Source organism: Drosophila willistoni, assembly GCF_018902025.1.
Source record: "Drosophila willistoni isolate 14030-0811.24 chromosome XL unlocalized genomic scaffold, UCI_dwil_1.1 Seg141, whole genome shotgun sequence".
NCBI classification, from domain to species: domain Eukaryota; kingdom Metazoa; phylum Arthropoda; class Insecta; order Diptera; family Drosophilidae; genus Drosophila; species Drosophila willistoni.
In genome coordinates this window covers 1331959-1351849 of record NW_025814052.1, presented here as the reverse complement: position 1 = coordinate 1351849, position 19891 = coordinate 1331959, and the positions used below count along the sequence as shown (strand labels likewise).

General features: G+C 38.9%; 6 protein-coding genes across 13 annotated transcripts in view; 4 read left to right on the top strand and 2 right to left on the bottom strand.

Moving 5' to 3' along the window:
* Positions 1 to 7073, bottom strand: part of LOC6648639 (blood vessel epicardial substance) — a 34876-nt gene extending 27803 nt beyond the window's left edge. For 2 of the 4 annotated variants that reach the window (XM_023178952.2, XM_023178953.2), the window contains exons 1-2: positions 6645 to 7073; positions 1855 to 2752 (exon numbers count right to left, since the gene is read on the bottom strand). In XM_023178952.2, the coding sequence (XP_023034720.1) occupies positions 1855 to 2430 (576 nt within the window). In that variant the 5' untranslated portion in view covers positions 2431 to 2752; positions 6645 to 7073. The remainder of the gene's footprint in view (positions 1 to 1854; positions 2753 to 6644) is intronic. The other 2 variants (XM_002071052.4, XM_023178951.2) reach the window with 1 other exon arrangement.
* An 852-nt stretch (positions 7074 to 7925) lies between these two features.
* Positions 7926 to 8610, top strand: LOC6648638 (uncharacterized protein C1orf131). Its single transcript, XM_002071051.3, has one exon. The coding sequence runs from the start codon at positions 8025 to 8027 to the stop codon at positions 8589 to 8591; it is 567 nt and encodes a 188-aa protein (XP_002071087.1). The 5' UTR covers positions 7926 to 8024; the 3' UTR covers positions 8592 to 8610.
* Positions 8611 to 8685: 75 nt separating this feature from the next.
* Positions 8686 to 9130, top strand: LOC6648637. Its single transcript, XM_002071050.4, has one exon. The coding sequence runs from the start codon at positions 8765 to 8767 to the stop codon at positions 9065 to 9067; it is 303 nt and encodes a 100-aa protein (XP_002071086.1). The 5' UTR covers positions 8686 to 8764; the 3' UTR covers positions 9068 to 9130.
* A 155-nt stretch (positions 9131 to 9285) lies between these two features.
* LOC6648636 lies at positions 9286 to 14126 on the top strand. Of its 4 annotated transcripts, none has more exons than XM_023178974.2 (3): positions 9286 to 9363; positions 10671 to 13062; positions 13151 to 14126. In XM_023178974.2, the coding sequence occupies exons 2-3, from the start codon at positions 10684 to 10686 to the stop codon at positions 13841 to 13843; spliced, it is 3072 nt and encodes a 1023-aa protein (XP_023034742.1). In that variant the 5' UTR covers positions 9286 to 9363; positions 10671 to 10683; the 3' UTR covers positions 13844 to 14126. The 4 variants fall into 4 exon arrangements, with proteins under 4 accessions (XP_023034742.1, XP_023034744.1, XP_023034743.1 ...); XM_023178976.2 differs by lacking the exon at positions 9286 to 9363 and adding an exon at positions 9382 to 9439; XM_023178975.2 differs by lacking the exon at positions 9286 to 9363 and adding an exon at positions 9954 to 10018.
* Positions 14127 to 15432: 1306 nt separating this feature from the next.
* LOC6648635 (segment polarity protein dishevelled) lies at positions 15433 to 18050 on the bottom strand. The gene has a single exon (XM_002071048.4). It carries the CDS (start codon positions 17543 to 17545, stop codon positions 15665 to 15667), a length of 1881 nt encoding a protein of 626 aa, XP_002071084.2. The 5' UTR covers positions 17546 to 18050; the 3' UTR covers positions 15433 to 15664.
* Positions 18051 to 18146: 96 nt separating this feature from the next.
* Positions 18147 to 19684, top strand: LOC6648634 (PAXIP1-associated glutamate-rich protein 1). 2 transcript variants are annotated; one of them, XR_002724305.2, is made up of 3 exons: positions 18405 to 18654; positions 18735 to 18947; positions 19209 to 19684. XR_002724305.2 is itself a non-coding variant. In XM_002071047.4 (2 exons), the coding sequence occupies exons 1-2, from the start codon at positions 18446 to 18448 to the stop codon at positions 18892 to 18894; spliced, it is 369 nt and encodes a 122-aa protein (XP_002071083.1). In that variant the 5' UTR covers positions 18147 to 18445; the 3' UTR covers positions 18895 to 19177. The 2 variants fall into 2 exon arrangements, 1 of the variants encoding a protein (XP_002071083.1); XM_002071047.4 differs by lacking the exon at positions 19209 to 19684 and having other exon boundaries at positions 18147 to 18654; positions 18735 to 19177.
* Positions 19685 to 19891: the final 207 nt, after the last annotated feature.

The following is a 19891-nucleotide window of genomic DNA, read 5'->3' as shown; positions in this document are numbered from 1 at the left end:
GTTTGCATCTGCCATCTAAAAAACTGAACTTAAAAACATTCGAATTGGTGCTAAATGTTTTGGTGCAAAAAAAAACCAGAGGGCCGGGGCTAACTTTGACCGCGTCAAAGTTTGTATACCCTTGCAAGTTTTTTGTGTAAAAGGTCTAATGTTTGCGAAAGAACGGCTTAGGTAATAACGAAGATATTGATCAAAGTCACTATTCACCACCGATTGTTCCTATGGGAGCTATATGATATAGTCGCCGGATCTTAATCAAATTTGGCACAGTCATTAATAGTTATGCTAAACTGAGAAATATAAATTTTTATGACAATTGCTTCAAAAGTAACGAAGTAATTGACAAAAGTCACTGTTTTCGAAAGATCGTTCCTATGGGAGTTATATGATATAGTCACCCGATCTTGATCAAATTTGACATAGTCGTTTATATGTGTAATTAACTCACCAATATTTAATTTCACGACAATAGCTCAAAAAATAACGAAGTTATTAAGAAAAGTCACTGTTCGTGACTTTGGCGTTTGTATGGGAGCTATATGATATAGTGATCCGATCCGGCTGAATCCGAGATATACAACGCCTGCAGTATATACAAGCCTACATGCAAAATTTCAGCTCTGTAGCTCTTACGGTCTAGGAGGAGTTTGCGTTGATCCAGACGGACGGACGGACGGACGGACGGACGGACGGACGGACATGGCTATTTGAACTCGTCTCGTCATGCTGATCAAGAATATATATACTTTATATGGTCGGAGATGCTTCCTTCTATGCGTTGCACACTTCTGACCAAAATTAATATACCCTTTTTGCAAGGGTATAAAAAAACGCCCACTATTCACTTATAATTTTGCATCCAATACACCTGGAGCACTGTACACTACATGCGCCTGCAACCTATAAACATTAACTCCAAATACTTAATTCCTAATTCGCTGTTTTCTGCTATATTAAAATCTCGTCCATATGCAGGAATATGAGGTTATGCGCTAAAAAGTTAAATTGCAAAAAAGTGGTTGCTTGTGGATATTGAGACTTTTATATTTTACAAAGAATTTATTATTCTATTCAATAGTAAAAGTTTTAGACTGGACACTGGTAAACATTTTTTTAAAACTCTTCCTAAAGTCGCTCAGAATTAGCCAGATTTTAAGAAACACACCTAAATTTATAACAAAACAAATCCACTAACACGTAGTACAAATCCGACTTTTTCAATTGCATCTTCAGTGTTATCCATAATATCTTTCTTTTAAAAGTTATATACACTCAAAGTCAAGCAACAATTTGCACCAAATGAAAGCAGTTTTCTTTTGTTCCCAACACTTGTTTTCGACAGCGTTATTCTCACCAGTGTTGAACAATTTTGAAAAACCTAGTATGCAGAAATGTGATTTGATATTTTATCTATAAATTGGCATCAAAATATTTGGGTTTCAAAAACTTTTAAAAATTGCCTTAAGTGTTTAAAAAACGGCTCAGTGCCCCTTAGTGCATGGGTTGGAATGGATGATCCTTGGATCTCCCCCCCTTCACTAACAATAAGCCATTTGAATGAAATTATGAGTTAAAGTGAAGCATACTTTTAGGATGGCCGAAAATGTTAAATTTGGCTCGTTTCTTTAAAGTTTTAATTTGCTTTCAATTTGTTTAAATATTAACTGCTTGGAATGCAATGATCTATATGAAACCAGTTCTTTGACCTTTAAATCTCTTTTAAACGACATAATTTTAATAGTATAGAAATTTGCGTCCGTTTTGATTAACGAATTCTAGTTACATATATTGATATAAGGACATTTTGAAAGTAAATTGCAATGTTGTTAAGGATAACATGCTGGTACCACTTACCGCCTCAATTTCCTGCTCAAAACGCACAGGTCGTAGACGACATAGGACCACAATTAGATAGATGAAATTGATGACAATGCCCAGACCAGACCACACGACCACATCTGGTGTACATTCAACCAGATAACCATAGAGACCCATCATGATGCAACCAATTAGTAGCATGGCTCGCATCCAAAGCGATCCAAATGGACCATGTGGGGCGAGGAAGGCGATAAAAAGGAATGCCCATCCGAGTTGAAAGTATAGATGATGTGATGGCTGCCAATTAAGGCACTGTTCGATAGCTGACCAATCGCCAGGATGGATAGAGCGTAGAGTGCCATTGTTATCCCATGGTATTGTGCCGCCTCCTCCACCACCACCACCAGCGCTGCTGGCAGCGGCGGCGGCGGCAGCATTTGTATCCGCCGTACTGTGGGCTACTACTGAAGTGCCAGCAGCAGTGGCTACTGAGGCGCCTGTGGCACCGCCGGCTCCACCCATACCAATGCCCATGGCATTGACACTGCTGCTGCTCCCAGCACTATTGATCAACTTCTCAAGGCTACCGGCGCTGTCGGCTGTGCTGGGCATGGCCACCACCTCCGTATCCTGCGACCACTCCACCTCTCAGTCTCGTCTCTCTCTCTCTCTCGCTCGCTCGCGTTCTCTCAAATGTCTCTATGGGTCCGTTTGTATGGTTTTTTTGTTTTTTTTTTTGTTTTTTGCTATACTGACTGTTGGGCGGGGGAGGCAGACAGGCAGGCTCTGTTAACCAACAGAAAATGTTATTCGGTTGGTTCTTGTCTTGACTAGTGCCGTTCTTGGCTATTTGTGGCTTTCATTGTACGCTTTTCGTCTTCAGGGACTGCTCTCTTCTGGCCGGCTCTTACATTGTTTCATGCATGTTTTACAGCTGCAATTAAAAACAAACCAAAATAACATAATTTTTATTAATCCATAAAGACAACAATAACATATGCCACAAAGATCGTTGTCAGACACACTAGTCAGCACAAGTATTACACGAAAATCTAACAACAGAAGAAATATACATCTAAAGACATGCATCTGCAGACAAAGTAATTAAAACATTCCATCATACTTTTTTTCAAAGAAAGTATAAATTGTCAAATCATGGAGAGCAAGAAGAGACAGAAAATCGAGTAGTTCCTTTACATATCTTTGTTTACGATTGTTTCAATCAATTTTTTTGAATAAATGAAATGATTTTATGGTTAGGGTTAGGGTGTGGCATAGACCTCGAGATCCCCGATATAATCAATACCCGTATAGCAGCAGATGATCAATTCTATTTCTTATTTCGTTCTGCAGACCCGTTTGGTGTATTAGCAGCTTCAGTTTTAAATTAAGCATTGTAAATGTATTCCAATATCACCAATCAATAACAAATTCAATCTTCGATCATGTCAAATTGTCTGATTTTGGATGAAACATGGATCTTAATGAAGGTCAGATAATAGCCATTATAATATAGTAAGACTTAATACAATTAGTACTTTAGCAAAAAACTCTAGAATCTAGATACTAAATTGTGCCTTTAAACCTGTTGCTAACACTTTTCGATCAGCCTTTTGTGTGAATCAATAAAAATTAAAGTGAAAACAAATATTTTTCAATGGGCTGCTAATAAACTGTATTGAATTAATCTATAAATTGAATAAAAAGACAAGTTCACCAACAAAAATAAAAACAATTCATTCGTTTGTATTACTTAAAATGTTTCAAAATGTTTCTAATCAACAAAGAATATACTGGCAACGGATCCGGGATAAAGGTAAATGTGTTCCGATTGAGAAAACTTTTAAAAGTATAAATTCTATTTTAGATATTATTGATTTAAATTGTAATTTATGCCACAAAATAAACCCTGTAACTGGCTAGTTCTAAATTAATAGAAGGAAATGTGTGAAACATTAACAAGTTACACATAAAACAAATAAAATGATAGATTAAGATCTCTAAAATGTATTAAACAAGCAGAAGGAAGCTTATTCGGTGACATTTGGGAAATTTAATGTATATATTTATAATCAATCAACAAGAGTCAAAGACACATTACACTGTGTGACAAAATAAACTACAGTAGAATCCGGTTATAACGACGCTCAAGGGACCGACGATGTTCGTCGTTATATCCGGAAGACTTACTAACCGGAGGCCCTTTCATATATGTAAGTTTGTATTGGACTGAAGGACAAACGTTATAAACGAATTCTACTGTAGATTTTTAAAACATTCTCAAATCTCATTTTAGAAGCAAATCTCTTTTCTTGAGAGTTTCATTTAAGATTTAGATATATTCTTGGCAAAAATTTCTTTTAAATTTCAAAAAAATTTATTTAAAAATTGAAATATTTCTTTCGTTAGTATTGAATTTCCTGCCTCTCTCTCTATCTCTCTCGCTCTCTCTCTACTTCAGTACTTACTTTTCTGCTGAAGTATTTTTTTTGTTTCAATTTTTTTATTCGTTGTGAACCATATTGAATTAATACTATTGAGTATCTAATACATTTTGTGTGTAACGTCTGCAATTGGCTATTGATTGGTACGCCAACGCTTCAGTCCATTGATCATTATCATCATCATCATCGTCTCGCATTCAACCAGCAACACCATCATCATCATCATTGGGGGTGTCTGTCTGACTAACACAAAAAAAAAACAGACTCAAACTAAAAGTAAAGTATGTATGTATAAGCAACGACCACGGTTTTTCAAAAGCGATGAAGTCCGTTCGTCGTCGTCGACGTCGACGTCGACCAAAATGTGAATGTGAATTGTGAGGAGAATGAGTAGATGAAGTCATCGACATTGCCCATAAACACCAAGACAATACCACACATATACAAATCATTATGCTTACACACACACACACACACACACACACACACACACACACACACACATACACACATACATATGTATAATAGGTAAAATTAGAAACAACTAGGAGACTTTTAATAACATTACAAGGAAAGAAACATAAACTTTGTTGCAATTCAATGTGGCAGCCATAAAAAACAAAAAAGTATTAACTAAAGTCGTTTATGTCGTGTCTATAAGAAACATATTTTTAATCAAAATCAACATTCGACTGGACAATTTTACCATTATTTTGACCGACTTTCTAAGTACCCTGCACCAAATGGGTACCAAACATTAAGATTCATAAATTAAGACACGCAATGGCATCTGGCATTTTGCTGACCGCAAAAACTCCAACAACACACACGAACATGAATGACTTCCATAGTAACAATCAGTATTTTAAATATTACTACTAAAAATTAAGTCAGAGCTAAATGCGTGGGCAAGATGTTGGTATGAGTGCCGCGACACAAAAACGATGGCGGTGCAACCAGAAATCCAAATTGGCAAAGTTAAATATTTAAATTGCAATACCCTAAACTGCTGTGGTGCTTATTCACTTTGATGGTAAACGTGAAATTATTAGCAATATGGACTCTTCTTGAGGAACTTTCGATTTCTCTATATCTTTTAACAACAAGCAAAATTTTAATAATTAAAAATTTAATAATTAAAAGTTATTTGAGCACGATTTGTGAACTTAAACGGTAAGATAGAATACTTTTGAGCAATCGGAATTCGGAACACGAAACATTAAATTATAGAATGCATTATTTTAAATTAATTTCTGTACCGTGTAATACTCTGTAATTGCCAATTGACAATACGGATCAGTCTTAAAGATATTATCCAGAGAAGATTAGAGTCGTCGTCAACATCCCTTCTCTATACGCCCTCTGATTGGAACTAAATAAAAGTAAGAGTCCTAAGTGAAAGTGAATTTTTGAATCATTAGCTATTACTCATTGTCAGACCCTAGTAAACAGTAAGTGATAAAAAGTCATTCATTAATGCAATTTTGTTGTAAATTGAAATCAATTAATAGTAGAACTACAATCGCCTTTGAATACAAGTAAATAAACAAAATATGATAAGCATTATAAACAAATGTTCAATGTGTGTGTGTGTATTTACTTTGTAAATAAGCGATCAGCTGTATGGGGTCCTACAAGAAGAACATTTTCGAACACAATCTTTAGTAGACTTACGACTTACGTTTAAAGTCCAACCAATATGTATTTTTTAATGGAAATACATAACATAATTTATCTTTAATAACGATTATCTAGGGTGTGGCAAGTCCGACTATACATACATACATATTTACATATGTATGTATGATATTTAAATTTTCCATTAACCATAAGCGCCTCTAAACTCGGCTTCTCTATACAATACATACATATGTATATACATATGTATGTACGTATGTGGGGGTATGTAAGAAATATACATTAATACCATACATATGCACACACACATGCATGTACATACAAATGTACATATATGAATTAAATATTTTATGCAATATATATACACACAGCCTGCCATCAAAATCGCTCTTATTGTTAGACTAACCAAGTTTTCCTCTTTTTCTCTCCTTCTCTCCTACTCCCACTCTCTATAGCTTGCTCTCTGTTTTCTAACACTATGCCCACACCGTGTGCGTGCACTGCACTTTGCCGCTGCTGGGCTGAGCTGAGCTGCGCTGCCCACCACCCGCTTTGTTCGTTTGATGTTCGATTTTTCACCATTTTTGGAATTTTTTTTTTAAATTTATATGCATGTACGTATGTACATACATATATTGGGCATTATGCACGCATTAAGGTGGCGGGAATCAGTTTAATTATGAAATACGTAAATAGAAAACATAGAAGCCTTCTTTTCATTACACAAAAGACACTCTGACTCACCTTCAGCTTCCTTACTCAACGATTCTTTACATTTTAAACAAGTTAAACAATAAACACGCACACACACACACTCATAAATACACATTCATGTAACTTTTAATAGTTGCTACGCACAGCAAGTCGTATGTGTAGAAGCGAGAGAGAGACCTCTAGTATGCGAACTACACGTGAGAAATTTATTGTTGAACTTTCTCTTTCATTAAACTAAATGATCATTCACAATTTATGTTAACACATTACCAGCAAATAAGAATAATCTATTCATTCTTTGTGGTTTCAGCCGTCTCCGGCGCCTTCAAGTAAATAAAAAAAAACAATAGCATTAATTCGATTTCCGCAAGCAACCACAATATTTTTCCGCTGAACCGAACGAACGAAGCGACAAAAACAAGCGTTATCGCAATACGAATGAATTACGGGGCGGGGGGAGAGAGTAAGAGCAACAGAGACGCGAACAGCTGGCTGAGACACCACCGCCGCCGCTAAGATGAAAAAAACGACAACAGAAAGGACAGGGCCACACTGTCAGCATATCAGCACATAAATTAAAAGAGAAAAAAAAAAAATTATAAATAAGTTCCAGATAATTTAATACTGACTGCAGTATAAAAGCGAGGAGAATAAATAAATTCTAATTCCCGATAAATCAAGTAATGTTGAATTTCGGGCAGTTAAACATTTAAATACCCAAAGTTTTATCGAGATTTGATAGGCGAAACAATTTCGGCAACATCAACAGCGTTCAGCTACATACATAGATTTCCTCAAATAACAAAAAAAAAATTGAATTTCAAATAAAAAAAAAAAAACATAAACAACTCCGACTTTCGATAAATTATCGATTTTAAAGTGGTACACAATCGGTACAACCTATCGTAGTCGACATTATCGGAGCAAGCCTATCGGTAATCGACATTATCGGAGCAAGTCTATCGGTTAATCGACATTATCGGAGCAAGCTTATCGGTAATCGACATTTAAATATAAATTAGCCCATTTCCACAGGAAATTTAAAAATCTCAAAAACAATGGAATCAATATATATAGGTACAATTGAACAATTGATCGTGCCTCTTAAGGAAATAAAATTTTGGAAACTAGAAGCATTTATTACCCAATTGTTCAAAAATGCCATACAAATTTTAATTTGTCCGAACTTAAATATATATTTAAAAAGCAAATTATTCATGAATCACTTATATTATTTGTTCGTGATTCAGTGACTATAAAATTTTGTGGCACTTGTGCCAACACTGAATAATATTTTTGGGTTGCCAGACATTTGTTTTATAACCTGAAAACAACAAACAGGGAATAAATAACCAAACCCGCAATTTTATTAGTTTAAATTTGTGCTGTTTACAAGTGTTTAGCCAAGTAATGAATATTAGCACAGAATTTAAGCCCGTGCTGACAAAGGCAGCCCTGGCGCTCCAACAAAAGCAAAACAGTCCTGCCTTTCAGGCTTTGGTTTTTCAAGAGCCCCAAACTCATGGGAAGTCAAACTCAGCTACAGACGGTGACAACACAGCAGCACAAGGAGCACCCAAATCCAAAGATGCAAAAACAGACACTAATTCTAATCCCGAGTTTGACATCAAGAAGGCCCGCCATGAGGTGCTCAACTTTGCCATGAACAATCAACGTGTAATCAAAAACAAACGCAAAATGGAAATCTTTCAACTGGTGAAACTTGGAATGAAACCACCAAAGAAGGCTTGCAAGAACTACAAGGAGCTACAGGGGGAGCGACAACGTTTAAAGACGATACGTGAGGAAAGGAAACAGTTTCATCAGCTGGGCAAGAATCAAACAGGCGCTGCCAGTGTACGGTGTCGCACTCAAAGCAAAACGCAGCAGGCTCATAGGCAAAAGAAGCGTGCCCCAGTGGCTAATATTGACCAGCATTACGGCAATGCAAAGCCCAAGTTTAAAAATCGGAAATAAATATTAGTATAAATTATTATTGTCAAAGACTTGATTTTCTTGAAATGAAGATTGGCAACTCTCACTGCGCTAAGAAAAAGTGTGGCAACTCAACAGCTTTTAGTGTTGGACAGAGTGCAATTTCAGCACTAGAGTTACGTGAATCTTTTATTTATAAAAAAAAATTCGGCAAAATGTCTCGCGCTCTCAGTCCCTTGATTAGGAGATGCTACAGTCAAATACAAGGTGGGTCTGTTGGCAAGAAACCAAAAGTAAGCAGCGGACCAGGAGCCAGTGAATCCTCCTCCATTCCTTCAGTGACTGGATTAAGCAGCAATTGCGTTAAATCTGCAACGTCTCCTGTGGGTCCTGGAGCCTCTGCCACCAGCGGGTACAAGGTGCCTGAATATTTCAGCTTTAATCGATTCAGCTACGCCGAAGCGGAGGTGGAAATGGCCAAATACCGTTGCCCACAGCCATCAGCATTGAAAAAGTGAAAATTTCTCTAAGCAAATTGTTATAAAAATGTATAAATAAAGTCAAATATGTATAGCAATTAATTCGTCTGTTGTTGTTATTGTTGCGATACGCTATCAAAATAGTGTGACCCTGCGTGGGTACACTGCAAGACTTTCAAACACTACCAGGTGACAGGTGACGTTTTGCAACACTATGGCAGCAGTAGAAGATTTAAGTAGAATTAATCGGCTCACGCATTCATCTCTAACACAATCGACAATCATTTCGCGGGAATAAGTGTTGCCTCAATTGATACGACAAAAACCAAGACCAAGTAAAAGCAAAATAAATATTTTTTTTTTGTTGAAACAAAACGTTTCCATATATGGATATAAATGTGTGGTGTGTCTGTGCGTGTAAATTTGTTTAATTGTTATTAAGTAAACTCAATTTGTTTTAACTGGGGACGCAACAAGCCTCAGACTGGTGCCAAACTGTGCGGTGTTTGTGTGCGTGTGCGTTATGTGTGTGTGTGTCTGTGTTTGTGTGCAGTACAGTTGGGTAGAAAAACATCGACATTGTTGGCGGTTGTCATTACCTAGTATTCGTTTGGAGTAAAAGTTGTGGTTGTACAAAACGTAGGCAGCAATAAAAATTTAGAGAGCAAGAACAAGCAATAAATAATTATAAAAAAAAACCAAAACACAAATCTGCATTTTCGTCAAAAATTTAGAGCGGGAAGTTTATTGAATGAAAAGGTGGTTAGCTCGGGGTGGGTTAATGGAGCTGAGGGGCAGGAAAATGAAACAGGGACGCATTTCTCTCACGCAATCGAATTAGGAAGACCTCAGAGTGAAAGTGTTGGAAAAAAACGCAAAGAGCGAACAGAAAAGAAAAATAAAATACAGAGAATAAATTAACATTTCAACAGTAAACAAGAGCAAAGAAAATGTAATTAGTTTACGCATATAAGACGAGCAAGAGAAAATGTAAGTACAATACAATGCAGGCGGCGAATATACTCAATATTAAAAAAGTGACATAAAAATATTTTGGTGAACCCGAGAGAAGTGACGAAAATAGGCGCCAGTGTTGTCGAGTTTCACAATTTGATATATAAGTGGCTTGCCCACAAACACACACACATATGCACGAATAGCCAGCCATCATTGCCACAGACATCTCCACATAGAGAATACCCAGTCGGAAATTAATGCACATATCTATGCATCTTACAGCACTGCCTCCACCGCCGTCCTTCTGTTTAAATTTTGTTTTATTTTCTACGCCTCTTCGACTATTTAAAATAAAGCAAAAGATTATTATTTTCAAAATGAAGGTATCTAGAATATTGAAACAATTTTTAAGACTCCAATGGAAAGAATTTTTTTTTTGGAAAAATTTTTTTTTTTTTAAATTTGAACTATTATGGAAGTTGGAGTAAAACGTAGCATTAGTTCGCCCTAACCGGCAAGTCCTTATATTTAAGATGAGATTCCGCGTGCTTTAAATCAGGCAAAAATATAGATTTCCACTGGGTATATAGAAGATATATACCAACAACACACAACACTACATACAGTGTATAAATATGTCAATACATTGCGTCTAATAGAATTTGTTTTGATTGCACTTTTCTAGTGACCTATGAAAGATGCGAGCGGGAAGAAAAACGGAAGCTGAGACAGGAAAGACTCGTTCGTGTATAGTATACCTTAAAAATTTGGGAACAGGAACACAAGCGGGACCAGCTGAAAACAGCGGCGGAGAAACTAAAATTTTACGGAGTTGTAAAAAATTAACAAACGTCAAAAGAGGAGAAGGAGGAGCGGCATCAGCACCAGCATCATCAACACGAGGAGCAAAAACATTACAAAGTGTCCCAACAAAGTTGTCAAACGTGAGCCAAGTGAATTTAGAGTTAGCTACTCCTGTTGAAAGGAGGCAATCTACTCGTCGAGAGGTGGCGATACGTGAACGTGGTGGTCAGCCTGTACGCGGAGGAGGAGCTACAACACCGGCTGGAACGACGGCTTCAATTTTAGCTCAAAGATCCCGATCTGCTGGAAAAGGGGCATCGCCAACACGAGCCAAACCATTACCAACAACACCAGCAGCAGCCAAAACTCCCAAAAGAGATCGCGAAAAGGAAAAGGAAAAACCCGTATCAATTAGACGTAGAAATACAATTGTAACTCCACCGCAGCCAGCAGCCAAGCTTAGTCAACGCCGGATCACACAGAACGACGGAGGAGCAGCAGCAGCAGCGGGTGGTGGAGGTCAGAGTGCGGCCAAATCAAAAATGTTTAAGCAAGCTAGTAAAATTATGGCGTCATCGTCATCACAATCATCGCTGTCATCTCCGCCTACAATAGCAGCCAGTCGATCTCGGCGTTCCATTAAGCCAAATCCAAAATATGCCAGCGATGATGTGGTGACACCCAAATATATGGTATCATTGGCCCATGAATCTGGCCACAGTCGGAGCGGTGGAGGTGCTAAACAATTGTTTGCGACCCAAGATGATGATGACATGATTGAGATTGATGAAGATCGAAACGATGTTGAAGACGATGATGACGACGACGAAGAGGAAGAGGAGGAGGAGGACAATGATGATGAGGTAACCGATGCGGCCTTCAATCCACATTTACACAAATCCGATGAAGATGATGACGATGAGGACGATTTAAGTGATCCGGAATTTGAGCGCGAAATCCGACCAGCTCCAATTAAACGTGGTCGTGGACGTCCACCCAAAGCGGGTAACACCTCAGCCACCGGTGCCACTAAAACGACAACCACCATCTCTGCCAGTGTTAACAGTCCGAGTACGGTACGAACTGCTGGTGGTTCTACTCAGCGCAACAATTTGCATCAATTGCGTCGTTCCATAGCCACAAATATGAACAAAACCAAAGTGGCTGCTGGAGCATCTTTGACAACGGCGACAACACCGGGCAATAAGCGAAAACTCGAGGATTCCGGGGAATCAGCTGTTGTCCGTAAACGTGTTGCTCTAAATGGAGCCGCCAATACGAAAGCAGGAACACCGGCAGCAGCGTCCCAGCCTACGCCGAAAACTAACAACAAGGCGACAAGTGGAGGCACAGGAGCTGTGCGCATTGTCCAGGCTCCCCAATCAGTTGGGGCCAAGCAACGCTTGAGTCAAGGGGGGCAGTCATTTAAGATTAATCAAGCTGCCAGAGCAGGTTCTGGAGCAGCCGCCGCCACACCGCGTTCCTCCTCCAGTCAACAGATGCGTGTGCCGCCAGCACCGCCAGCCGGTCCAGCGGAAAGTGACGATGTGCCCACATTTACCATAGTCAATATCGATGACATTATCAATCAGGATGATGTCCTCATCTCACGATCCTCTCAATCAGCGGCGACCTCAACAGCATCGACGACGGCGGCGACGACGATGAATTCAAATAAAGCAGCAAAGCAAATATCACCGTTGAGTCGGGGAGCTAAAATGCAAACCAGACGCGGTGGCGCCGCAAGCATCACCACACCACAAACCCCGGCCACACCAAATAGCAATCCAACAACCAAACGAATGATTACACTGGGTCAAGTTGGTGGTGCAAAGTCACGTCCACGTATACTCAATGCAGAAATGGGCAAAAAGGCACCGGCAATGAAACCTCTAATGAGCATGGGCAAGGAACTGTGCAACATTGATACCGAAGAGGAGGAGGAAGAACGTGATCACGAAGATGACGATGACACGGACAATGTGGTGCAGGAGAAGCAGCCGGCGAAAGCGGCAGCAGCAGTTAAGAAAATATCAATACGCGGTGCCACCGGCGTCGGCGGCGCTGCCAATCGTTTGACGTCGTCACAGAAGCCTCAACAAAAATGGTTATCATCAACGCAACAGTCGACACCCACAAGGAATGTCCTGTCCACAACGGCCAATAATCGTGCTGCTGGCGCAGGAGCAGGAGGAATATCCTCAGGGCAAGGGGATCGCAAGTTGGCCAAATTTCTGGGTGAAGGCAATGATGAGTTGCTTTTTAAGAAACCGGTAAGCATTTACCACCTTACCTACTTCCTTCTGCTATATCTAGAAGAATGAATCTATCTTCTATCTTTTTGCTCATCCCCCCCCGCAGCAACAGCAACAGCGCCTTAAGGAGAATGCAGCAGATAATACACCATCCAAAAAGGAGGAAACCACAACAAATATGACCAAATATTTACCCGCAGAGACGACAACATTCTGTGAGGAGGACGGACGGATGATTAAGAAAATCACCTGCTATGAGACATGGCATGTGATTGGCTCACCGGTAAGCGGAAGCGGAGGTGATAATTCTGCTAGCGGGGGTGGCGGCGCCAATTCTGATATTTTGAGCCGTAAACCGCGTGTACAACGCACTAGCCTTGAATTTCCACTAGTTAAATTGGCCAATGTTGCCGGACGCATCAAAGTGCCGTCCAATAAATGGTCGAGCAAGGTAACCCTATATAAGGTGTCGCCAACTCTAATGGCCCGCCAGACAATGACCATTTTCACCGGTGACCTCAAGTCGTTCAATATACCCGAAGAGGAGCGTCATAAATATCAACCGTCATGCGTCCTATTCCGGCGTTCGGTACTCGATCGTACTAAATGCCGGGTGCCCTATGATCGGGCCATTATATTTAAGAATAAATGCTTCTATGCCAATATAGATGGCAAGCATATCAATTTGATGGGGGCACCCGAGGCAGTGTCATCTGTTAAGGATGTGGAAATATTGCTCGACATTGTCGATCGTCTATCCCTTTCCAGCTCTTTGGTCGAAACGGTTAACGGAAAATAGAAAGCAGATTTAGAGAGCGCCCGAGAGAGAGAGAGAGAGCGAGAGACAACAACAACACCAACACCAATACCACAATACGCGGGGTAAGAGCAAAAAAAAAAAAAAAAACAACACAAAAAACAAAAAATAACAAATTGTATAGAAAAAATCATGCTCGATTCGATATGATTGTTACACGATGGATCGGTCAATCTATATCGAATTGGATTTATAAATTGTTTTTCGTAAAATAAGTACTATATACATACATAGGGCATAACTTTATGTAAATCTGATTAACACATTTTTTTTTGCGCTCCTTGTAATTTTGATTAAATTAGTTGTAATAGTTATTTTAGCGTAATTTTAGCTGTTCCGTTACATCGATATATCGACATACATAAATAGATATATATATATATATCTATCCTTGCTGAGTAAATAGTATAAACAAACAACACACCTTCCCTTATCCCTCCCAGATCAACCCATTTATCCCAGCCCACACGTCTGGTAATAATCCCTCCCACAACCCAAAATCATACAAAAAATATGACTTCCTTCACTTTTTAAACCGTGTCGTCGACTAAACACTAACAAACAAAGCAAAAAAAAAAAAAAAGAAAACCCAAAAAAAAAAAAAAAATAACACAAACTGTTCACAATTTGAATCTGATGCATAAAAAAAATTGTTTGAGTAATTCAAAACAGTAAGGAAAATTTTGGGTTGCTTTCCCATATTTTAAAAATTTTCGCGTTAATGCATATGTAAATCTTGCATATATATATATATATAATTTATATGTAATAGTTATTAACTATGTACACTAAATTGAAACAGTGTAATTTAATTGTAATAAAACCGACAAGAAACCCAATAATAATGTTTGTATAGTTTACATTTTCGTCGAACCATTAAATAATTAAAAAAAAAAAAAAACAAAATTAATAAAAAAAAAAATCGAATCGAATCGCACTGAATGTATTTTATTTTTGGTCCATGATCCGAATATTAAGTTGGCGAGTGGTAAGTCTATAATTGTTTAAATTGTTTGACATTTTCAGGAAATGTTATTCAAACATTCTTAAATACAAAAAGAAGAGAGAGATAGATTATTATTTATTTGTTTTTATTTATTATTTTATTTACTTTTGCGATTACTAAATTCTTAGAACTTTATTCAAAATCATCATCCTTATCATCGTTATGATCATTATCATTATATCTCATGCTCAAGCTGATTTAAATTCATCTTCAGGACCAAATCTCGAATCGTCAATCCACAACCGATTTGTATGTTCTGTGTGTGTGTGTGTGTATCTTTGTTCATTATTATTATTATTTTTTTTTTTTGTGATTTTCTCATTTTGCCATTATTTGCAATTGTTTACGTTCATATTTCAGTGGGCTTGCCATTCAAAATTTGTTGTCCATGCATTTTTTTTTTTGTTTCGTTTTGTTTTTGTTTTCTTACACATTATAAATACAAATACATACAATAAGTATTATTAATTGGGTGTATGACCCGTTATAAACTGCAGATTTTTTTGTTGTATACTTTAGATTATTAATTAATTAATTAAAAACACAATTTCATTGCCGATGAACGAAAAAAAAAATTGGAGTAGACATAGAGAGAAAGAGATGAAAAGGAAAAATTGGAGAGTGTGATAACTGGCGAATTTCAATTCAAAAAGAAAGTTCGAAAAGGGGATAGCGAGAGGTGAGAAAAAAAATGAAGGAGGAGGAGTAGAGGATGTTGGAGATGGGAATGGGAATAGGAATGAATTTGGGATTGGGAGTGGCTTTGTGGATGGGATTGGGAGTGGGAGGAATCATTTCTACAATACATAATTAAATACGGATATATCCTGATCCTGATTGGCTGTATTATTGCCACCACCCCCACCGCCGCCACCACCACGATTTGAGGAGCCGGATGATTTATTTGAACCATGGGCAGCAATGGTCAATTGATTGGCCTGATGTATGACCGAGGTGATGTCGCTCTGCGATGCGGATATATCCTTGCTGGTTAATACATCCGAACTGCTCGAACCGGATGAGATATGGCGCTCGGTAATGCCATACTGTATGGGCTGATATCCGTGACTGGGATTATATGTGGCCGAGTATGGCATATATATGGGAGGATTCGGTAATGGTCCAATGTCGCTAGTAATGCTCTCGGTATCCGCGTGGCTCAGGGCATGCCCATGGGCATGCGGATGGGCATGGGGCGGTAGACGCATTGCATTCGGATTGCGCTCTTCGTTGACCACATAATAGCACTGCTCCGAGAATGTTAGCTTATTGACCGTATGCTTAATGTAATTGCTCCTCAGCATGGCGGAGACAATGCGTCGCGCTTCGCGTCTATCCTGCACGTCCTCAACATTCTCTAGCACCCAATTAACGGCATCGGCTCCAATGAAGGCATTCGGTATGGTTATCTTTAGCCACATGCGATCCCGTATCTCTAGTCCGCTATCTGGTTTGGTCATGGCCTTAACGATCTCCTCAAGATTATTTTGATCGAGCCGCTCTTTGATGGGCTCCGGCAATATATCGGCTATAATACTGTCGTGAGAGGTAAGCGCTTGCGTATGGGCAACCCAGGCACCAGGATCGATGGGTCGCACTGGCTCTGTCCTTGGTATGGTGAAATAGCCCTTGGGATTGGGATCCCAGCATTTGGCCACCACCAGTTTGATGGGTCCCGGCTTTTGAACGACTTCTCGCAACACTCGGACTGCCTCGTCATTGGTCATGTTCTCGAAATTAACATCGTTCACCTGGAGTATCATGTCGCCAGGCTCGATCCGTCCGTCAAGAGCAACGGCACCGCCCTTCATAATGCTGCCCACATAGATGCCACCGTCGCCACCACGATTTGATTGCCCCACGATCGAAATGCCTAGAAAATTCACTGCTTCCATATTTATGGACACAGTTATAATGTTTAGCGACATTGTAGAATCTGTTATGGAGCTGTATGATGATGTACGCGACATGCTGGGTGCCCGCTTCTTTCGCCTTTGGGGCTTCTTCCGTTGCACCTGTAAGCGCTGCACACTGCTATAGTCAGTCATGTCGCGATCGAGTGTTAATTCTGATTCGGTGCCAAAGAGACTGGTTGAATCCAGATCGCTGGACAGCACTGATGCGGATTGATATGTGAGAGGAGGTGGAGGTTGCAACAAGGGGTTAACTAGCATTTTTTGTTGCAAGGTGGAGCATTGCTGAGACGATTGCTGCTGCTGGTGTTGGTGTTGCTGGTGCTGTTGTTGTTGTTGCTGCTGTTGTTGTTGCATCATGGGATTTCGCGCTAGGGGATTATTGCCACGTCCGCCGGGAATGCCTCCACCGCCACCGCCGCCCACACCAATGACACCCAACTCACACTCACTGCCGGGCAGCTCGGAGCAATTATCGGATTGATTGGTACCATCAGCCGATACCAACCAGGACACCACCCGGCCATTGAAACAAGGCAATATGGTGGCATCATCGGCAATCTCCTCCTTGACCACCCCAAAATCGGCATCCATTGACTTGAAGAAATATTTATAATTGTTGTTCTGCTTGTTGAGGACCATTTTGAAATCCTTGAGTGTCACCTGGGCCGAGGGTATGGGAATTTTCACCAAATACGGCGTAGTCTCATCGTCAATGTGATAAATGACTTTCGTCTCTTGGCCATTGGCTCGCTCCGTATCCATTATTGTTATTTGATTTTCCACTTTCTGTTTTTTTTTTTCTTCTCTCTAATTCTTAACACAAAAAAAAAAGTTCGGAAAAAACGGAAAATTGTTGTATTTTCCCGTCCTCTCGTTGCTTGTGCCTTCTTTTGTTTTGTTTTCCTTCCTCCCCTCTCTCACACTCACTCTTCCTTCCGACCTACCGATTCTTTCGATTCGTTTTTTTTTTCTTTTTTTATTTATAGTCTATACTTTTCTTTCGCCCATAGATTTTTCTGCTACCTCTCGCTCTCGCTGCTGCTGCTACCGCCGCCGCCGCGCCTCTCGCTCTACGTACTCCTGTGTTTTTTCTATTTTTTCCTATGGCTTTGATTATTTGTTTGGCTATGCAGCTTATTATGTTTATAACGACTTAGTTTATCGTCGAATTTTAACTTTCTTCTTCTGCTTTTAATTTATTTATTTTTTATCAAAGCCAATGCAGTTGCATCCAGCGTTGCCAGAAGTCAAAACAACTTTGGCTATTCTTGACTATTCAATGCACTGAAGTGCCGGTAGATGGCGTTTTTCAAGTCAATATCCGCTAGGTTACGCAGAAAAGCGAGTAAAAGAAAACGAGTCTCAACCCGCTGAAAGAAAAGCGAGTAAATAAAACGAGAATACGTAAAATTTACAATAAAAGCGAATTAATGCAAATAATATAAACACAAAAAGAGAATCTAAAAACTAAATTCAGAACGTCTATATAATTAAAATCATGGTGGGCATTAGCTTTGGTTTTGAAAAATACTGGCTTCTACAAATATAATACCGGGGAGTGGCTAAAATAAAAAGAAAAAGTGTCCAAAGAAAACAAATTAAGGGTCACACTGGTACTATATAAACATAAACAAAACAAAAAAAAAAACAATATTTATAAAAATGACAGCTGAAGTGGAATCGGCTGCAGCGGCTGATAAGTTTTCGGCCAATGCTGAAGAATTGGAGAGCTACTATTTGCAGCTGGAAGCGGGAAATATACCAGAATTGCAGTGGCAATTCCCTGGACGACGAGCACCATCGCCGGATGCCACTTCCAATGCAAATAGCAAGGATCTGGATGTGGGAGCCACCGATGCCATTGAACAAGAGTAAGCAACTGCCTCTGACACGCAACAGTTAATTTGTATTGCTCCAATTGTTTCAATTGTCTTTTCCTTCAACTCCACAGACCACAAAAGTCAAATGACTTTGATTTCAGCGATGATGTGGCCCCCACCCAGATGCGAGTACGTAGCCAGACATCCACACCAAAGTCAGCCAAGAAGAAGACGGCCAACTTTGCCGGCGTTATGGAGACATTAAAGAAAAAGAATGCAGAGAGCTCCTAGCAGTTTGTCAAGCGTGGCATCGGCTCACAACTCTTCTAAAACAAAAACCGATTGTACATACACTACTTATATTAATTTGTTTTTAAACTCTTGAATTATTGTATAGTTCCATTGTATAGTGTCGTTTCCAATTGTACGTAATATGTGTAAGCGTGTTCGTCATGGTAATGTATAAGAAAGTGTCTCTATTGTATCTGTATAGTATCTGTCCCCCTTTGTTTTGCATAGTCTAAATGCATGTGTAGATGATAAATATATTACCTGGTAACATTTTATAACTGTCCTTTCATGTTTTTTGTCTTTCTGCCCAACAGTTTCGTTAAGATGAGCAAATTACGAGATATTTAAGTAACTGTCGGTTTGATTATTTTACGAGTTTTCCAAATTTAAAGATGACTGAATTTTGTTATTGTTAGAAACAAGAACATTTCTGTCATTGGAATGTTAATTTCATGCATTTCCATAGCCTGTCGAGAAATTCTTTTTACCGTTACCGAATTTAATTTGGAATTATTTCAAAGTTGGGCAGTAACGAAATACGATGATGGATTCAATTAACCCTGCCTTAGCCCATACTTGAATTACCTCCATAAAATTGTTCTACACATTTATTCAAAATTAACTTAACTTTTAGCCTGCTATAGAGACATAAGTCGAGACATTTGTCGTTCAAACTAAATTCAACGACACAATTTATATTAAATTTTATGGTTTTTATTAAAATATTTAAATGCACGAAATATTTTTGATTTGATTAATAAAAAAAAAAATATTTTGAGAATCATTAAAATTTATAAATCTATATATATAAAAATGAATTGCTGTTCGTTAGTCTCGCTAAAACTCGAGAACGGCTGACCAAATTTATCTTAGCTTGGTCTTGAATTATTCGTGGAGGTGTAGGGAAGGTTTGAATATTGTGTTTTGTGTAGCAACATAATAGAAATTCGAATATCGTGTTTTGTGCAGTGTTTAGTAACCCATATTATCAAACCAA

Bases quoted from the DNA above. Each gene is read 5' to 3' on its own strand.
- LOC6648638 (XM_002071051.3), top strand. From the start codon at position 8,025: ATGAATATTAGCACAGAATTTAAGCCCGTGCTGACAAAGGCAGCCCTG.
- LOC6648637 (XM_002071050.4), top strand. From the start codon at position 8,765: ATGTCTCGCGCTCTCAGTCCCTTGATTAGGAGATGCTACAGTCAAATA.
- LOC6648636 (XM_023178974.2), top strand. From the start codon at position 10,684: ATGCGAGCGGGAAGAAAAACGGAAGCTGAGACAGGAAAGACTCGTTCG. The intron at 13,063-13,150 runs GTAAGCATTTAC...CCCCCCCCGCAG, and splicing joins AGTTGCTTTTTAAGAAACCG to CAACAGCAACAGCGCCTTAA.
- LOC6648635 (XM_002071048.4), bottom strand. From the start codon at position 17,545: ATGGATACGGAGCGAGCCAATGGCCAAGAGACGAAAGTCATTTATCAC.
- LOC6648634 (XM_002071047.4), top strand. From the start codon at position 18,446: ATGACAGCTGAAGTGGAATCGGCTGCAGCGGCTGATAAGTTTTCGGCC. The intron at 18,655-18,734 runs GTAAGCAACTGC...TCAACTCCACAG, and splicing joins ACCGATGCCATTGAACAAGA to ACCACAAAAGTCAAATGACT.